The sequence below is a fragment of the Nerophis ophidion genome, linkage group LG26, assembly GCF_033978795.1.
Source record: "Nerophis ophidion isolate RoL-2023_Sa linkage group LG26, RoL_Noph_v1.0, whole genome shotgun sequence".
NCBI lineage: Eukaryota > Metazoa > Chordata > Actinopteri > Syngnathiformes > Syngnathidae > Nerophis > Nerophis ophidion.
In genome coordinates, this window is record NC_084636.1 from 29,317,502 (window position 1) to 29,336,634 (window position 19,133).

The 19,133-nt window shown below is 36.6% G+C and overlaps 1 protein-coding gene across 5 annotated transcripts in view; it reads right to left on the reverse strand.

Annotated features, from left to right (window-relative positions):
* Positions 1-5,167: 5,167 nt before the first annotated feature.
* elovl1b (ELOVL fatty acid elongase 1b) overlaps positions 5,168-19,133 on the reverse strand; it is a 51,001-nt gene continuing 37,035 nt past the window's right edge. For all 5 annotated transcript variants that reach the window (XM_061888105.1, XM_061888108.1, XM_061888107.1 and 2 more), the window contains 6 exons: positions 17,746-17,936; positions 17,593-17,673; positions 15,167-15,223; positions 14,950-15,055; positions 6,033-6,169; positions 5,168-5,966 (listed from right to left, as the gene is read on the reverse strand). In XM_061888105.1, coding sequence (XP_061744089.1) covers positions 5,649-5,966; positions 6,033-6,169; positions 14,950-15,055; positions 15,167-15,223; positions 17,593-17,673; positions 17,746-17,936 — 890 coding nt within the window. In that variant the 3' untranslated portion in view covers positions 5,168-5,648. The remainder of the gene's footprint in view (positions 5,967-6,032; positions 6,170-14,949; positions 15,056-15,166; positions 15,224-17,592; positions 17,674-17,745; positions 17,937-19,133) is intronic.

Sequence of the window (19,133 nt, forward strand, 5' to 3'; positions counted from 1 at the left end):
GTCTCCTAAAAATGAATTTTCCCATCGATAACGTTGACATCATCGCGGTCGGCCACATTTTTTCATTAACCTAAAGCGAAAAATCCCCCTTGAGCCTTTGGGGATCCCTGTATGACATTGTTTTAATACAGTAAAATTATTCATATTTTCTTATAAAATAAATCTTGCGTTCCTCTGTAATAGTAAAAAAAAAGATAATTTTCAGGTATAAAAAAATGGAGGTTTATGCTTTTCGTTTACCTGCACTGTTTGATCAATAGTTGACCAAAATATAAATAATTGGAAATACATGTTTACACAATTTGGAGATTTGGTAAAAAAAAATAAACAAAAAAATCATACATGCCTGCCATGTTTGATCCGTAGTCAATCTGTATTTTTCCTCATTGTGTGATAAAAATGTATTATAAAAAATTCTTATATAGCAAGAATATTAATCATAATTTTTTTTTCCGTGGAAAATATAAAAATCGATTTTCTATACTGCTTATCCTCAGGGTCAGGGGTAAACTAGAACTTTTTGCACATAGAAAATTTACAAACATTTGGAAAGAGTATCTTCTTTTTATGGTTAAAAAAATAGCGATATCCTGTGCATGCTTTTCAATATGCCATGTTTGATCACTATAAAATATAGAAAAAATTCAAGCATTTAATATCTTGACCTTTGGTTGCCCATCCTGCGATGAGGAGGTGACTTGTCCAGGGTGTACGCCACCTTCTGCCCGATTGTAGCTGAGATAGGTACCAGCGCCCCCCGCAACCTCAAAGGGAATAAGCGGTAGAAAATGAATGGATGGGTGCCCATCTTTGCGGTCAAATAAAAAAGTATGTATGTCCATTTTAAAACAAAAGCAATACGTAATAGTACATTTTTGTGTTAAAAATATCTGCATTTATATTGAGAAATATTTTTTCATATACAAGCATTTGGAGATACATGCTTACAGTCTGAATTGTTTTCATATCAAAAATTTAAAAAAATCAGATAGTATTTTCAATAAACCGTTTCCTAAATTTCATAACTAGTCTATCAATCTTCATTATTTATCTTTGCTGTGCAATAAAAAGCATGTATCCCAAATAAATATAAAAAATCCAATACATTTCTGATTTTTGAGGGAAAATATATTTTTTCTATATTGCTTATCCTCATTTTAGGGTTACAGGTAAGCTCGAGTATCACACATGGAACAATACTTCATTAAAGGTCACATAAAAAAGGAGCTGACGTTTTGTGGTTGCCAACTATTTTTTTTCCCTCCTGTGATGAAAAGGACACATCTCCAAATCATTTTACATGAAATTTAAATTTCCAAAATGTACACACTTTTTTTTTTAGTTACGCGTTCAATCGCGTAGTATAATAAACATTTAATAGCAATATTTAGTCAGTAGTTAGAAAACTCAAATATGCTTATGCTGCACCTTCCGGTCTTTCTGTCCCTTCAAACAAAGCAGAATGTGTGTTGTGCAACTCCCACTAGCTCCACATTCCTCACATATCCCCAGACAAGCGACTGCTTCTCTTCTTGGTGGCGAGGCAGCACATTGGCGATGGCACGGTTACAATCCTATGTTGTTGTTCTCTCACACACACACACACACACACACATTGTAGATATAAAAAGATTTGCATTAATACCGTATTGCGACTTGTACTCGGGAGCGACTTATGTGTGAAATTATTAACACATTACCGTAAAATATCAATATTATTTAGCTCATTCACGTAAGAGACTAGACATATAAGACTTAATGGGATTTAGCAATTAGGAGTGACAGATTGGTAAACGTATAGCATATTCTCTATGTTATAGTTATTTGAATGACACTTACCGAATATGTTACGTTAACATACCAGGCACCTTATCAGTTGGTCATATAAGGTACACTTATTCAGCCTGTTGTTCACTATTCTTTATTTATTTTAAATTGCCTTCCAAATGTCTATTCTTGGTGTTGGGTTTTTATCAAATAAATTTCCCCCCAAAATGCGACTTATACTCCAGTGCAACTTTTATATGTTTTTTTCATCTTTATTATGGATTTTCGGCAGGTGCGACTTAAACTCCGGAGCGACTTATACTCCGAAAAATACGATACATAGTATGCCAATATAAAAAAATCTTGTTGTGAAAAATGAGTTTGACTTTCACAAGAAAAACGCAGAATTTTGTCAGTGTTAAAAAAAAAGTTGTCATTTTACTCAACGCAAGTCAAAATTTTACAAAAAAAAATATTGTGCAATATTATGATAAAGGTTAGAATTTTACTCAATAAAAGTCGCAATTTTACAAGAAAAGCTTAACATTTTGGCAATTTTATTTGAAGGAGTTGTAAATTTACTCGACAAAAGTCACAATTTTATAAGAAAACTTTAAAATGTTGACATTATAATAATCGGAATTTCTCTTGGCAAAATTATGACGAATCATAACTTTACTCCAAAAAATGTCAGTTTTACAAGAGCAGCAAACATATCAGCAATATTGTGATAAGTCGGAATTTTATATGACAAATGTCACCGTTTCACATAATTTTACGATAAAATATTGCAATATCACAGAAACAGAATGTGAGAAATTGTTTCCAATTTTATAAGAAAAAAAGTCAGCACATTGCAAGAGACTGCTTTTAGTTAATTTTTTTGTTTGAATTTTTTATTTGTAATAGGTTTTTAATCTTAATTTACTTAATTATTACAATATATCTCTAAATACATATTTGTTTTTGTTTTTTTTAACAAATTCTGGCCAAATGGGCCCATTTCAATTTCAAACACACACTTATTACGTATGTTGTGGCCAGAGGGGGAACACTTCAAATTTTTACACACACTTATTTCATATGTTGACCAGAGGGGGAGCACTTTTGAAAGCGACAGTCAATTTGAAAAATCCCTACTTTTTGGGATCACCCTAATTTTGATAGATTTCACCACCAGGGGTGCAAATGAGACATTCTCTATTAGATGCAAGGGTTTTCTCTATTAGGACCATGATTTATGTCCTAACTTGGTCACCAGTCCTCATAAGGAAGTAATTTTCCTTGTTGTCTCAAGAAGGGTAAAAATACATGAACACACACACACACACACACACACACACACAGTTACCTTCTTCAGACCTCAGAAAAATGCCTACCTCTTTAGCACCATCCTTTCTAGATATATAAAGATTTGTATTTACAGTATTAATAATATATACATACTATGCAAATATAAAAAAAGCTTGTTGGAATTTCACCAGAAAAAAAGGTCACAATTTCTCAAGAAAAACTTAGAATCTTATCAGTGTTTTAATAAAAGTCGTAATTTTACTCAAGGCAAGTCCAAATTTTACAAGATAAACTGAACATTTGTGCATTATGATGATAAAAGTTGGAATTTATTCAACAGTTGCAATTTTATAAGAAAAGCTTAAACATTTGGCAATTTTATGAAAAGGAGTCGTAAATTTACAGTAGTCACAATTTTTTTTTTCTTAAAAAACAACATTTTAGTAATAGAATAATCAGAATTTCAATTGGCAAAATTATTACAAAAATCATAACTTTACTCAAAGTCACTATTTTACAAGAACAACAAACAAATAGGCAATTTGTCATATGGCAGAACGTTATGACAAATGTCACTATTGTGCATTAAAAAGTAATACTTTTATACAGAAACAATTGGGGAAATTGTTCCCAATTTTATAAGAAAAAAGCCGACACATCGCGAGAGACTGCTTTTAGTTAATTTTTTTATTGTAATTGTTTTTTAATCTTCATCATTTACTTCAAGTTATTACAGTATGTCTATATACATTTTTTTTTATTATGGCCAAAGAGGGAGCAGTTCAATTATTATATATGGTGGCCAAAAGGGGAGCACTTTTAAAAAAGTCAATTTGAAAAATCTTTCCTTTTTGGGATCACCCTAATTTTTATAATTTCCCCACCAGGAGTGCAAATTAGATCTCTATTTTTTGTTTTTTATAATGTGCTTAAGGCCGATGACAAACGAGTCACGGACCACAGAATGCCCCTGTGCCGCACTTTGGGCAACCCAGATGTAGAAGCTAACTGTTAATGGCCGCTATAGTCTAGTACCGTAGTGTATTTGTGCATCTTACGGTCACATATGGGACGCGGGTTGTCTTACATCAGCACCGGAAGTTGTAAAAAATCAGTTCAACTGGTGGGATTTTTCAGGGATGAATAGGAAAGTCCTTTAGCTGCCAGCTTGTTTTATCATACATTGCTGCCTTTGCACCATACTTGCCAACCTTGAGACCTCCGATTTCGGGATGTGGGGGGCGGGGAGTATATTTACAGCTACAATTCACCAGGTCAAGTATTTCACATATACACATATACATATATATATATACATATATATATATATATATATATATATATATATATATATATATATATATATATATATATATATATATATATATATATAATACTTGAATTTCAGTGTTCATTTATTTACACATATACACTCACAACACTCATACTCATTGAGTTAAGGGTTGAATTGTCCATCCTTGTAATGGATGGATGAATGTTTTATTCTCTGTCACTATTTTTCTAACCATATGCACGTACAGTAGATGGCAGTATTGTCCTGTTTAAGAGTGTCACAAAATTGCACAACATTGCTATTTAAGGCAGACGAACTGCTTTACGGTAGACAAACGTGACTGCGGCTGTTGTGTTGTGTGAAACTGCCTAACAATAAACCCATGTTATAACGTCATTGGGCAAACAATATTGTGGGAAAGCGGACGTGAAAACATGCTGTCCTCACTCAGGTCTGCATCGGAGCTCTAGGGGGCGTGGCCTCCAGTTCCGCCTAAATTTCGGGAGACAATTTGTTCCGGGAGGTTTTCAGGAGAGGCGCTGAATTTCGGGAGTGTCCCGGAAAATCTGGGAGGGTTGGCAAGTATGCTTTGCACCTGTCAATGTTTACTTTTGTATGCACATTAAATCAACAAAAAAATCTTGACTTTGGGGCAATGTTCACAGACTCTAATATTTGGCTCTCTATTAGATGCAATGGTTTTCCGTATTGGGACCAGGATTTTGCTCCAAGGTTGTTCATCGATCCTCATATGGAAGGTACTTTTTCTTGTTGACTCAAGAATGGCAGAAATACACGCACGCACGCAATGTGTATAAGATAATTTAAAAGAGCTTTTATTGGCATTTTATTTTATTTTAAATAGACAACGTGACAATTTAGAAATGATAAAGCATACCAATACAATTAGTTTTGTTGTAAAACTATTTACAAAACAAGTATTCTGTACATTATGTCATGGGTGGGGGGTGTCATAAGTAGTGAGTAAGCGTGTGCGTGCGGGTTGAACCAGTGTGATACTCGATGTTTGCAACATCAGTGAAGATTAACCATTAAACATCTTCCCTTCATACATCGTGTTTAATAGATGCTTCTCCAGAACTCTGGAGAGACACCCTAACCAACCACAAGGTGGAACCCCCACCGTGGAAGTCATCAATCGCGCGCTCTCTCTCTCCACGTTTTGCCATTCTAAATTATAAGCACAAAAAAAATAAGAAACCGCCAAAATGCTCTTTGGTAGTTTGGACATGTTGACCAGGTCATACTTTTTGGGCGTTTCTTCACCGGCGTCCTAGGCCTTCTTCATCTTGCCCATGAGCGCGCTGCCGTTTTCGTGGTGGGCCGAGCCGTTGCAGGTGCCGTGCTTGACGCCGTTCTCGTGGTGCTTGCCGTTGGCGTAGACGGCGGCCGCGCCGTTCAGACACGGTTGGACGCCCTGCTTGGGAAGCCGCTTGCCCTTCACATACGCCTGCACCCAGAAGTTGGAGAAGAGCATGAAGAAGAAGGTGCCGTAAATCCACACCAAGTGGATGAAGAGCGGGAACTGGTAGTCGCAGCGGTCCATGAAGTAATACTGGGTGGCGTGAAGGGACACCAGGACGAACTGGATCTGTTGGCGAGAGACTCGTCAAAGGTTTGTGAGCACGCAGAAGACCGCAAGTGGCCGCAGACGTACGAGTTGAATGGCGGTCATGTATTTCTTCCACCACAGGAACTTCTGGAAGCGAGGCCCGGCGGCGGCGAGGCCGTAGTAAAAGTACATGATGATGTGGACGGATGAGTTGACCATGGCGTGGAAGGAACCCATTCCACCTGGAAGCAAAGATGAACAACCATGTGAGTCTACTTTATGGATTTACACTTTTTTTAATTTATTTTTTTATTTTTGTCCTGTCCAGCTTCTCAGGCAAATCACATAGTTGATGTAGATGCCCATATCGGCTGTTCAGATTTACTTTACAAAAGAGAAGTGTAGGATACTTCTCTTGTTGCCTTATTTGAATTTGACTTTATTAAATGTATTTATATTATCATTTGGTGCAGCCGGGCCGGAGTAGGAGGGGATAGAAAGAGAAAAAAAGGAAGACAGAAGGGGAAATTGTGGGGATAAGAGGGGGATAAGACAGACAAAAACAACAGCAGCAAACACAAAAATAACAACGCCAGCACATACGATATGTACAAATATGATCGTAAAAGTGATAGCAAATAAGCAGTTAGTGAAATAAATAATATAGAAATGACAATGAGCATTTTTACAGCAAAACTGGAGCAATACAATTACCAATAGAAAAAGCGCTATTGATCATGAACAATACAAATAGTTTACCTCTATTTTCAACAATACAGTTGTTCAAATGCAACAATACGTATACATAATGATAGCTAGAGAGATAATAATAAAAAAAAAATGAAATAAAATAAAAAAGGAATACCGAAAGATGGAGGCGAAGAGAGAGAGGCAACCTATATTAATCTTGGATTTACACTTTAAAACCATTCAATAAATGCCCATCGTATTTCACCAACAAACACCTTAGAAAACACTTGGCTCAACATTAAAAGACCAAGTATTCATTAAAAACATGGCAGAGGTTTCATTTATCAAGTACCGTAATTCTGGACTACAAACCGCTACATTTTCCCTCTGCGCTTTGCACCCTGCGTCCTACAAAAAGGTGCAACTAATATATGGAATTTTTTTTGCTGACAGCAGCAATGCAAATAGTCAAAAAACAAGCAAAAACACTGAAAAGGTGTGTTAAAGGCCTACTGAAACCCACTACTACTGACCACGCAGTCTGATAGTTTATATACTAATGATGAAATATTAACATTGCAACAAATGCCCATACAGCCTTTTTAGTTTACTAAATTGCAATTTTAAATTTCCCGCGGCATTTCCTGTTGAAAACTTCGCGGAATGATGACGCGTATGAGGATGCGTGTTTGTGACGTTATTGGTTGAGGGGACATTTTAGCTCAGCTCCACACACAGCTAAAAGTAGTCTCTTTACATCGCATAATTACACAGTATTTTCGACATCTGTGTTGCTGAATATTTTGCAATTTGTTCAATTAATAATGGAGAAGTCAAAGTAGAAAGATGGAGTTGGGAAGCTTTTAGCCTTTAGCCACACAAACACACGGTGTTTCCTTGTTTAAAATTCCCGAAGGTGAAGCTTTACTATGGATCAGAGCGGTCAAGCGAACATGGATCCCTACTACATGTCAACCGACAGTTTTCGGTGAGAAAATAAGTCTCCTCTTACCGGAGATCAGCGGAGCTTCTCTCGTGCTGCAGTTGCCGTGACTTCCCTCAGAGACTGGCGTCAAGACACCCGTGGACAAACTCCTCCGACTATTAGGTACTATTTAACTCACTAAAACACTAGCAACACAATAGAAAGATAAGGGATTTCCCAGACTTATCCTAGTAAATGTGTCTAAAAACATCTGAATCGCTCCCAATGCAATCGCCTTTTTTTTTCTTCCCTAGTCCGTCACTCTAAATTTCCTCATTCACGAATCTTTCATCCTCACTCAAATTAATGGGGAAATTGTCGCTTTCTCGGTCCGAATAGCTCTTGCTGCTGGAGGCTCACATTATAAACAATGTGAGGAGCACTCACACTGGTGATGTCATCATCTGCTACTTCCGGTAAAGGCAAGGCTTTTTTATTAGCGACCAAAAGTTGATGTTCTCTACTAAATCCTTTCAGCAAAAATATGGCAATATCGCGAAATGATCAAGTATGACACGTAGAATGGACCTGCTATCCCCGTTTAATGTTCGTTCACTGCAGGTGCTGCCATATCCTTTCATTTAGTGCGTTCAACTGGAAGTAGAGGAGCTACTCCGCCTTCTAGCCATCCATAGTCTATTCGTATGGATACTTCCTTCGTCGCTCCAAGCAACGTTTGTAAGTTTTACAATATAACTGAAACTGTTTACACTTACTAAACCATCCCGTGTGTTATGTTTGCAGGAGTGTTTTCATGCTTATGTGTACGTGCTATCGTAATTTATCTGAGCTGGTGTTGTTAGCATTAGCTAATATGCTAACACATTTATAAGTGTTAACAGTATTAGCTTACAATAGCATTTTTTTTGTGTTGTTGTAGTTTCATATTTTCCTCTGTACATTTGCCAAGACGTCACCGTAAAGTTATTGAGTGATGCTGTTCAATGTTACGTTGCGTGTCTGTCGTGAAGTAAAGCAATATTATTAACACGTCCAGGGTCTAAGTCTCCCATGTGCTCAAGGCCCAGCTCCCCTGGAAGGTGAAACATATTGCACTGGAAGTTTATATGCAGTGTACACCACAAATAATGAAAGGAAAAAGAAAACTATCAAATCTATTTTTTGTTTGTAGTGTCCAGCTTCTCAAGCAAATCATATAGTTGATGTAGATGCCCATATCGGCTTTAAAAATTTACTTTACAAAAGAGAAGTATGGGGTACTTCTCTTGTTGCCTTATTTGTATTTGACTTTATTAAATGGATTTATATTATTATTATTTGGCACAGTCGGGCCAGAGCAGGAGGGGATAGAAAGAGAAAATAAGGAAGACAGGGGAGGAAATTGTGGGGACAAGAGGGAGATAAGAAAGAGACAACAGCCACAGAACATCAGCAAATAGGATATGTACAAATATGATGGTAAAAATGATAGCAAAGAAGCAGTTGGTGAAATAATACAGAAATGACAATGAACATTATTACACTACAAATGGAGCAATACAAATACCAATAGAAATAGCACTATTGATAAATAATTACCTCTATTATCAACAATTCAATTGTTTCAAATGCAACAATACATACATGTAATGATAAGTTGAAATACAAAAGAAAGCAGATAAATGGAGGGGAAGAAAGAGAAGCAGACTATATTAACCTTGTAGCTTGTTATAGTAAAAATAGGTTAAGCTTTGTCAGTGTGCCACCTGTTGCCCAGTTTACCCTAGGGCAGGGGTCGGCAACCCGCGGCTCAGGAGCCGCATGCGGCTCTTTAGTGCCGCCTAGTAGCTCTCTGGAGCTTTTTCAAAAATATATGAAAAATGGGAAAGATGAGGGGAAAAAAAAACATTTTTTAATTGTTTTAATATGGTTTCTGTCGGAGGACAAACATGACACAAACCTCCCTTATTGTTATAAAGCACACTGTTTATATCAAAGATGCTTCACTGATTCGAGTATTTGGCAAGCGCCGTTTTGTCCTACTAATTTTGGCGGTCCTTGAAATTACCGTAGTTTGTTTACATGTATAACGTTCTCTGACTTTCAAAGACGTGTTTTATGCCACTTCTTTTTCTGTCTAATTTTGTCCATCAAACTTATAACGTTGAGCATGAATGCACAAAGGTGAGTTTTGTTGATGTTATTGACTTATGTGGAGTGTGCTAATAAGACATATTTGGTCACTGCATGACAGCAATCTAATTGATTCTAACACGCTATTTAGGCTAGCTATCTGAACATATTGCATCATCATGCCTCATTTGTAGCTATATTTGAGCTCATTTAGTTCCCTTTAAGTCCTCATAATTCAATTTATATCTCATGACACTATCTGTATGTAATATGGCTTTTAAATTTTGCGGCTCCAGACGGATCTGTTTTTGTATTTTTGGTCCAATATGGCTCTTTCAACATATTGGGTTGCTAAACCCCTGCCCTAGGGCAACAACGTTAACATATGTTTGATGAAACGTGATTATATGCTTGACTGTATGTATCTATTCTGACCACTTCAACTGGAGACTCCTGCAAGCAGCCGTTGAGATGAGGAAAAATCGACCATAATTTCACTCTAAATAAATGATTAAAACGCAAGTTTTTTAGCTGCTGTGTTTTTGCCGAAGTGTAAGAGAAAAAAGGGCGCGACCGCAGCATTAAACGCAAGGTGACCACGCAAATCGACTGCGTTTGGACATCGTTCGGTGTAAAACACCGAACACCAAGAGCATCAGTATAATATTAGAGACAACACAGCACACACTCAGGCCACAACATGTTCACACCTCTGCCCTCAGGGAAGAGATAGTCCGTTAAAACACGGACAAACAGACTAAAGAAAGAACAGCTTCTCCCCAAGGCTGTGGGCTCCATAACACCCTTGACTACCACTGCACCCCCTACCCCTATATCACCCCCCCACTCACGTTCCTAAAATATGCATGCGAAGAATTACTGGACAGATGAAATGCATTAAAAGTTTGCACAACATGAACAATTATTGTTTTAGTCTCTCTGAAGTTAATCTTTTCCAAGCTGTTTGTGTGTATGTTAGTATTGTCTATTTTATCTTCGGCGAGCTTAATTTCGTACCATTTGCTCACAATTACAAATCAAAGTTAAAGGCCTACTAAAACCCACTACTACCGACCACGCAGTCTGATAGTTTATATATCAATGATGAAATATTAACGTTGCAACACATGCCCATACAGCCTTTTTAGTTTACTAAATTACAATTTTAAATTTCCCGCGGAGTTTCTTGTTGAAAACGTCGCAGAATGATGACGCGTATGGTGACGCTTGTTTATGACGTCTCGGGTTGTAGCGGACATATTAGCCCAGCACCACACACGGCTAAAAGTAGTCTCTTTCCATCAAATAATTACACAGTATTTTGGACATCTGTGTTGCTGAATCTTTTGCAATTTGTTCAATTAATAATAATGACTATAAAGAAGAATGCTGTCGGTGGAAAGCGGTGGATTGCAGCTGCGTTTAGCACCGAAACAAGGGCGGTGTTTCTTTGTTTGTTGTGAAGCTTTAACACAGAGCGGTCAAGTGAACATGTTTCTCTACGTCAACCAGCAAGTTTTTGGATGGGAAAATTGTGATATTAAGTCGGCTCTTACCGGAGACTTCAGTGGATTATGCAGCCTCCTCCTGCAGCTCAAAAAGGCAGCTGTGATCTTGGCTCCTCGGCTTCTCTAAGACACTGGCGTTCAACGCAGCCATCCGACTTTCAGGAATGACTTTACAATCTCACTAAAACACTATTAAAACAATAAGCAGATAAGGGATCTTCCAGAATTATCCTAGTAAATGTGTCTAATTACATCTGAAACGGTCCCACTGCCGCCGCCCGGAGCCGTCGCCTTTTCTTTTTTTCCTTTTGCTTCACTCTAACTTTCCTCATCCACAAATCTTTCACCCTCGCTCAAATTAATGGGGAAATTGTCGCTTTCTCAGTCAGAATAGGGGGAATTGATATATCAAATTCGTGATTTTAATTTATTCTGATTCTTAATTGATTCATAATTCACGAGAATCTAATAAATTAATAAATCATTTCTCCCCTTTTTTACCCAAGAATAATTTTTTGGATTAAAAACATTAAACAACTACTACTGATATTCATATTTTCATTATTGGTACTGTTGATTTTATGATGTTTTATTTTCTTCTTTTGGTATTGTGTTTAATAGGAGAAAAGCTGTAAATAAATATAACTCACTTCACTATTGTAAATGTATGTCGACTCATTTGCTTTGTACATTTCTAATGTAAAACTGGGAATGGGATGGATTTGAGGTCTCTCTATTCTTTTATTTAAAATTCTGCGATTTTTGTAAATAACACTTGGGAAATGCATTTTTAAAGACACATTTTTAGGCCAACAAAGCACGTATAAAGCGTACGTCAGCAGCCAAGAGGAGCTTTTCTAACCTGTAACAAGTTTTATGATCATTTATAAACCAAATAATATATTTGAGAAGCAATTCTGAATTAAATAGTCTCACCAATAATCAAATCGTGAGGTGCGCAAAGATTTCTACCTCTAATGGTTATAATATCAAGTAGAGCTGGGCAATATGGAGAAATATATAAATATTGATATTTTTATTGTTACACTGATAATAATACAAAAAATGTGAAGACAACAGATTACTTTTGATGAAATATGCATTTTTTTGTCAAGGAAAGAATATGATACAACCATTGCAGATAACAGGCTCCATTACTCTATAATATTTACACACTCTGCCGATATTTTACAAATGCTATTTTGCTCATTGCTATTAATGTTTATATGTATGTTATTATTAAAGCTATTATTTTTGTGTAAGTTAAATGCACACCGATGGACATGGACAAGTTAAATCTAGAGTTGGGAATCTTTGGACACCTCACGATTCGATTCCAATTCTTGAATTCGATTTAGAATTGATTAGACAGGATTCTCGTACTATATTACTTGATATATACTGTAAATTATAACAAAACCTTTTCAAAACAGGTTACATAAGCTCCTCTTGGTTGCTGACGTACGACCTGTTGGCCTAAAAACGTGTTTGAAAGTGCATTTTTAAAAATGTATTTAAAAAAATTAACGGTATGTTGATCTAATAAAAATAAAATGAAATAGAGCAACTCCAACTCCAGCTTTACAATACTTAAAATATAAATTTACAAAGCAATTGAGAAGACAAAAAAAACAATACAAGCAAGAGTATCATTAATAATAATAATAATAATTATTATAACAACAAGAACATCAATAAATGTCGTTTAACATTTTTGATGCAAAAATTCCTTCTTTGAAAAAAGTTGTTTAGGATTCTGAAAAGTTATAAATCGATTTAAAATCGGAATAAATAAAAATTGCTATTTGGATGTGAATTGATTTTTAGTAAGAACACCTATTTATTACTATCGAAGCAAAATATATCTAGTTTTTAATCGCACTGCCCTAAAAAAAAAAAAAAAGTAAACCAAGTTTAATCTCCACAGTAACAAGCAGCCAGTAAAATGACACAGCTGCAGATACGAGCACTCAAATCACCACGACGCACATACATTTAGTACGGCCAGGATGGATATAGGCTTTTCAAATTTTGAGCATGTTTCATGGGTTTAAATGACCTTCACAAGTGTTTAGGAAATTGTTGTGGTACATAATTTTCACTCAGTCAAAAACCAACATGCCTCATATTTAAATGAACCACATGACAATGCTTTCATTCACAATTTACCACGTGTGCATGCCGTCAGAACAGTGGCAAAATTCTTGTGTAAAAAAAAAAAAAAATTAACCATTTTGCATGCCTTGACTTATTTTGCGCTTGATGTGTCTTTCTCAATTCTCTACGCGTGAGACGTTCCATCCTTTTGGCATTTAGGGGTAGGCATTGAACAGACAGCACAGCAACTCCCCTCCTTTCTGATTGGTCACTTTAAACGCCAGGTCAGAGTAAGGTGGCTCTTAATGGTGGAAGGATTTGTGTGAGGATCCACATGTCAGAGGAAAAAGAGAGCTGTCTGGTTCTCAACTCCTCATTTTCCGCTGAGTGGATGATTAAATGTTTACACAAATCCACCGCCATGATGACCAGCCTTAAACCTGCCTTTGATTGGCACCGATTTGCAGACAGTAGTTTAAAGTCACTAATTAGAAAAGAGGAGATGTGCTGGACACTAATGAGTCATATTCGGTACTATACTGCCTCTGAAAAATAACGGTCCAACCCCTAAATCACTAATCTTGGCTTCCATGGTGACTTTTGGCCTCTATGGTGACAAATAAAGTAAGTTTCTTACAAGTATCATCCTTGCAGGACGAGGAATAGCAAAACACGCTTCACTACACACCGTAGCTCACTAGTGTCAAAATGTAAACAAACGCCATTGGTGGATCTACACTAACATCCACTGCAATGATACCAAGTACAGTAGCGTGTATATAGTCGATACTGCTATGATTGTTATTTTTTGGCATCACAAGATCTTTCGGATTTTTTTAATTCATATTTTGTTTATGAAGTCAGGAAATACGCTCCTGGACACATAGAGGACTTTGAATATGACCAATGTATTATCCTGTAATTACTTGGTAACGGACTCATACCCAAATTTGTGGTATCATCCAAAACTAACGTTAAGTATCAAACAGAAGAATAAGTGATTATTAGATTTTTAACAGAAGTGTAAAGAGAAAATGTTAAAAGAGAAAGTAAGCTGATATTAACAGTAAATGAACATTTAATTTTCTACCACTTGTCCTTAATAATGACAAAATAATCGAATGGAAAATTGCACAATATGTTACTGCATATGTCAGCAGCTAAATTAGGAGCCTTTGTTTGCTTACTTACTACTAAAAGACACGTTGTCTTATATGTTCACTATTTTACTTAAGGACAAAATTGCAATAAGAAACATATGTATGTTTAATGTACCCTAAGGTTGTTTGTTAAAATAAAGCCGATATTGCAATTTTTTGTGGTCCCTTTATATTTAGAGAAGTACCGAAAAAATTTGATACCAGTACCAAAATCTTGGTATTGGAACAACACCAGTGTATACACGTGCAAGCAAAAAGACGGCGTGCCCGGCCAGAGATGAAGCGTGCGAGCGTAAAATGAGTCTGCAGGTAGACGGAGTGTTTTTACGCGCAAGGATTTTGGAACTGTTCTGACGCCATAAGCATGCCTATCCTGGGCGACACAGAATCTGAATGGGGGATTTCGAATAAGAGAAACGTGCGTGAAAAAAACCCTGCTTAAGTTTTAACGGGAGAATGGGGTCCTGAAAGAGATATCACTCGGCCAGATGCGGGACAATGTGACTCACCAGGAGCGTAGCCGACTCCCCACCACCAGGTCCAAGGCATGAAGGAGTGGTGGAAGATGTGCAAGAATGTGATCTGGCCGCTCTTTTTCCTCAATACGAAGAAAATCTAGCATGAAAAAAAATATATATATATTTGTAAATCTAGAAATAACTGCATGTTTGTATACGACCACAATGTACCGTATCCTACCAGGCATTCTCCGATTTAACGACTTACAGTGTCCATGAGCTCAATGATCTTGGAGAACCAGAACAGCCAAGCCACTTGGACCATCTGAAGGGCACAGAGATAGAAAAACTATTAATCAGGAATATAGAGGCTCTTAATATAGCTTTTATTTCCCTATGCCACAAAGACGACTGAATAATCACTGGAAGCAGGCAATAATTAAAGAAAGGCTGACATTTCCCAAATTTTTTAAACTTTAATAATCATGCTTTGGAAGGCATGAGCGAGTATAACGTAAAACATAGCTCTCTTTGACTAAATCGTCGATTTATTAACAAGTATATTGCCACAGCAGCAACAGAACCAATGTTGCAATAGTGCTACGGAAGAAACTGCCCAGTCAGCAATTAAAAGGGCTGATGAGTCCATTGTAAACAAGAGTGAGAAAAATGTAACGCGCTTCTCCAGCACATGCAGAGGTGGATAAAGCTGCTGGACACCAACTCATCGTACTTCAAAATGCAGCTACTGCCATCTTGTGGAGTAAATAAATAAAAAAAAAACACATCCAGAGGTTGCCTACAGCCATAGCTGTAGACCACGCTCTCGACGACCATAGGATACTGTGGTTAATAGAAACAAAGGGTTTAAATCGGAGCATTCACGGCAGTCACTGTCTTTTACATACAGTCGTAGTGCAGTGGAAAAGAAGATATAGTCACTTGACGTATTTTTTTGTAAATTTTGAAGTTGTTTTGATTTTGACAAAAATATCAATGTAGCCGTGAAGTTCAACAGTAAGTTAGCTTGAATAAACTAATTTAGAATGTCCATCAAAAATATGAAATTGTTTGTTCCACCTGTATAACAGCATACCTAGCTTCTCACACTTCACTCAACACAGACGTCGTAACGATATCAAAGCTCATCTTAACCTCTAAAGCAGGGGTAGGTAACCTATGGCTCTCGAGCCAGATGTGGCTCTTTTGATGACTGCATCTGGCTCTCAGATAAATCTTAGCACGATAGGTAATGAATAATTCTGCTAGTAATCACAGTGTTAAAAATTAATGTTCAAAATATAAAACATTATCATGCCATTTAATCCTTCCATCTGTTTTTCTACCGCACCTGTTCAAGAAGTCGCATTAATGGCAAGACATATTTTATTCATTATTAGCTTCAGAATAACAAAGTTATTAAACAGCATAAGAGACTTATTATACTCTAAAAAATGTTGGTCCTACTAAAAATGTAGTTGGATTCAGTTTTTAATATTATACGGCTCTCACGGAAATACATTTTAAAATATTTGGCTTTCATGGCTTTCTCAGCCAAAAAGGTTCCCGACCCCTGCTCTAAAGGCCTTAGTGGCCACATGCGTGGACAGCACCTTTTAGCGCTTATTTCCAAAATTGTGTACACTACTGAATTGGGCAGTCTTTTGGCCCTCATGTGGACACTTTTACTGCCATCTGGTGGTGTCAGAAGAGTATAACATACAATGGAATTTGGCGTCCAATTTAAATGAAGTACACGTTTGTTACTTATGGACTAATAAGTACATCATATAAAAAGATGATTCTTAGTTTTATATTCTAATTATGGTCCAATAAGCCCAAATAGCAAAGAGAAATAAAAAAAGCATGTAAACAAACAGCTTAGGCCTTAAGAGGCAAAGCATTCACACAGCACCAACATTTTGGAACAAGGGTGAGGGGATGAGACGAAAAAGCAAAAATATTAATAAATCTATTTGAGGCAGCTTAGGAGAAAGTTATGTGCAAGCTTCACGTTTTTATCTCATTGCGCATAACTGTGATGCGTTCAAAGACCCTTGTTTTAAATATTGACACAGAGGGGTCACTAGTTTTTAAAAGACGGGGAGACTTAACTCCCAGGATGCATTAATAATAATATAATTATAAAAATTATGTATTATCATTCCTATTCTGCAATGATAATCATCTGTGTGTGTTTGGCAGATATATAATCATATTTAAGTGAATAATTGAATAATGACAGGCTAAAGTATTTTCTAAATTAATGATCGAGCCAATTTATATTGAACATGTTGGCACTCTTGTAAAAAACAAAACAAAAAAACATTTAAAAAAAAAAAAAAACATTTTTTAAATCCAAATATGTTAATCCAATCTTTAAAAAGTCAAAAACCTTAAGGTTTTTGTACGCTTTTTAAAAAACTGGTTTGAACCAAATCCATGGTTTGTTTTCTGTGTGTTATACTTGCTTGTGGTGTATGTTCGTAAGGAAAAAAAAACCTTTACATTTCTGATACTAAATTTCACTAGTCTTTGTGTTGTTTTACCTTGTTCAGTTATGTATAAATCGCAATGTATGGTTTGCTTAAAATATTATGGTGTGCTTGATGTTTTGTGGTGTTGTAAAAAAAAAATATCCAAATGTCATTCCCACTCAAAGTCACTAGCAATGGCAATAAAGCAGCAACTTACTCTTATTGCTTGAGGGCTGTCCGACACGTCGATTGCGTCACATCGCCAAGTATACGTCGTGGCCCAGCCGGACATCAGGAACTAAATAATGAAATCAATTAACAGGTTGGGCAGGTTTTATGGAAGACTAAATGCAGCCAAAAGCAGACTCACCTCATAGACAATGTATATGGACAGTGCCACTAGCAAAAAGTTATAGACTATCATGGCTTCCTTGAGATGGAAGGGCTTGCGATGGGCCATGATGCGAGGGCCCAGGTACAGTACAAAGAACAGGTAGCACAGCAAAATTACAGTCATGGGAATGGGGCTCTGCATCAGCGGATAAACCTTCAGTCGATGATCTGCAGGAGGAGTAGACCAGTTTAGGGATGGGCATTGATATCAGCAGAACAAGTTAACATCCAATAAGCACACAAAGTTAGTCTTTGGTTGTATTTTAATAAAGTAATTTACAAAAAAGGTAAACATGGTAGGTTATAGGTTACCAGGACCTCACAGCTACGAATAGATTAGCACACAAGCTAGACATATGTAATAAGTGTCCTTAATTGAAAGGTATTGCAGTCTAAAACATTTGTCAATATAAACACGTATCCAATAATTACAGCTGCATATTTTTTTTACAGACACCAAGTCTCCAATGCAGAACCTTATTAGAAAGCATCCAGTTAAACGTGTCCGCATCATGATTCAACTCAGTCTATTGTAGTTACAATTACTAGTAATGTGCAATACCACAGATTTTCTTTCCGATCCATTTTGCGTAAAATTCAGGCTGGTAACGGCGATACCGATCAGGTACTTTGTGCATATTTTATCTAACGTGTCCGGTGAAATTTAGAAAGAGTGTATTTCATGAAATGCAAACGCACTTAATGACTTATCTTATTTATATTCAACTCTGTAAGAAGTGTCTCATATTAGCTTACAATACTAGGATACATAATATTGTTGTTATTTTATAATACTGAGTGACTTATTGTAATTGCCAGCAATTATCTTCAACATGAATTGATTAACGTGGACCCCGACTTAAACAAGTTGAAAAACTTATTGGGGTGTTACCATTTAGTGGTCAATTGTACGGAATATGTACTGTACTGTGCAATCTACTAATAAAAGTATCAATCAATCAAATGACAGACTGAATGAGTGTGCACAGCACAGTGTACTGCTGTGTTTGCGCATTACGTACTTACCTAGGAGCAAGAAAAATAATTGTGTTTCATTACAACAAGACCTCAATGATTAAGTTACTTTACACCATGTTCTTGTAAAGTGAAGGGAAGTGAATTTATATAGCGCTTTTCTCTAGTGACTCAATGCGCTTTTACATAGTGAAACCCAATATCCAAGTTACATTTAAACCAGTGTGGGTGGCACAGAGCGGGTGGGTAAAGTGTCTTGCCAAAGGACACAACGGCAGTGACTAGGATGGCGGAAGCGGGGATCAAACCTGGAACCCTCAAGTTGCTGGCACGGCCACTCTACCAACCAAGCTATACCGCCCCATTAATCATATACATTATCTCAAGTAA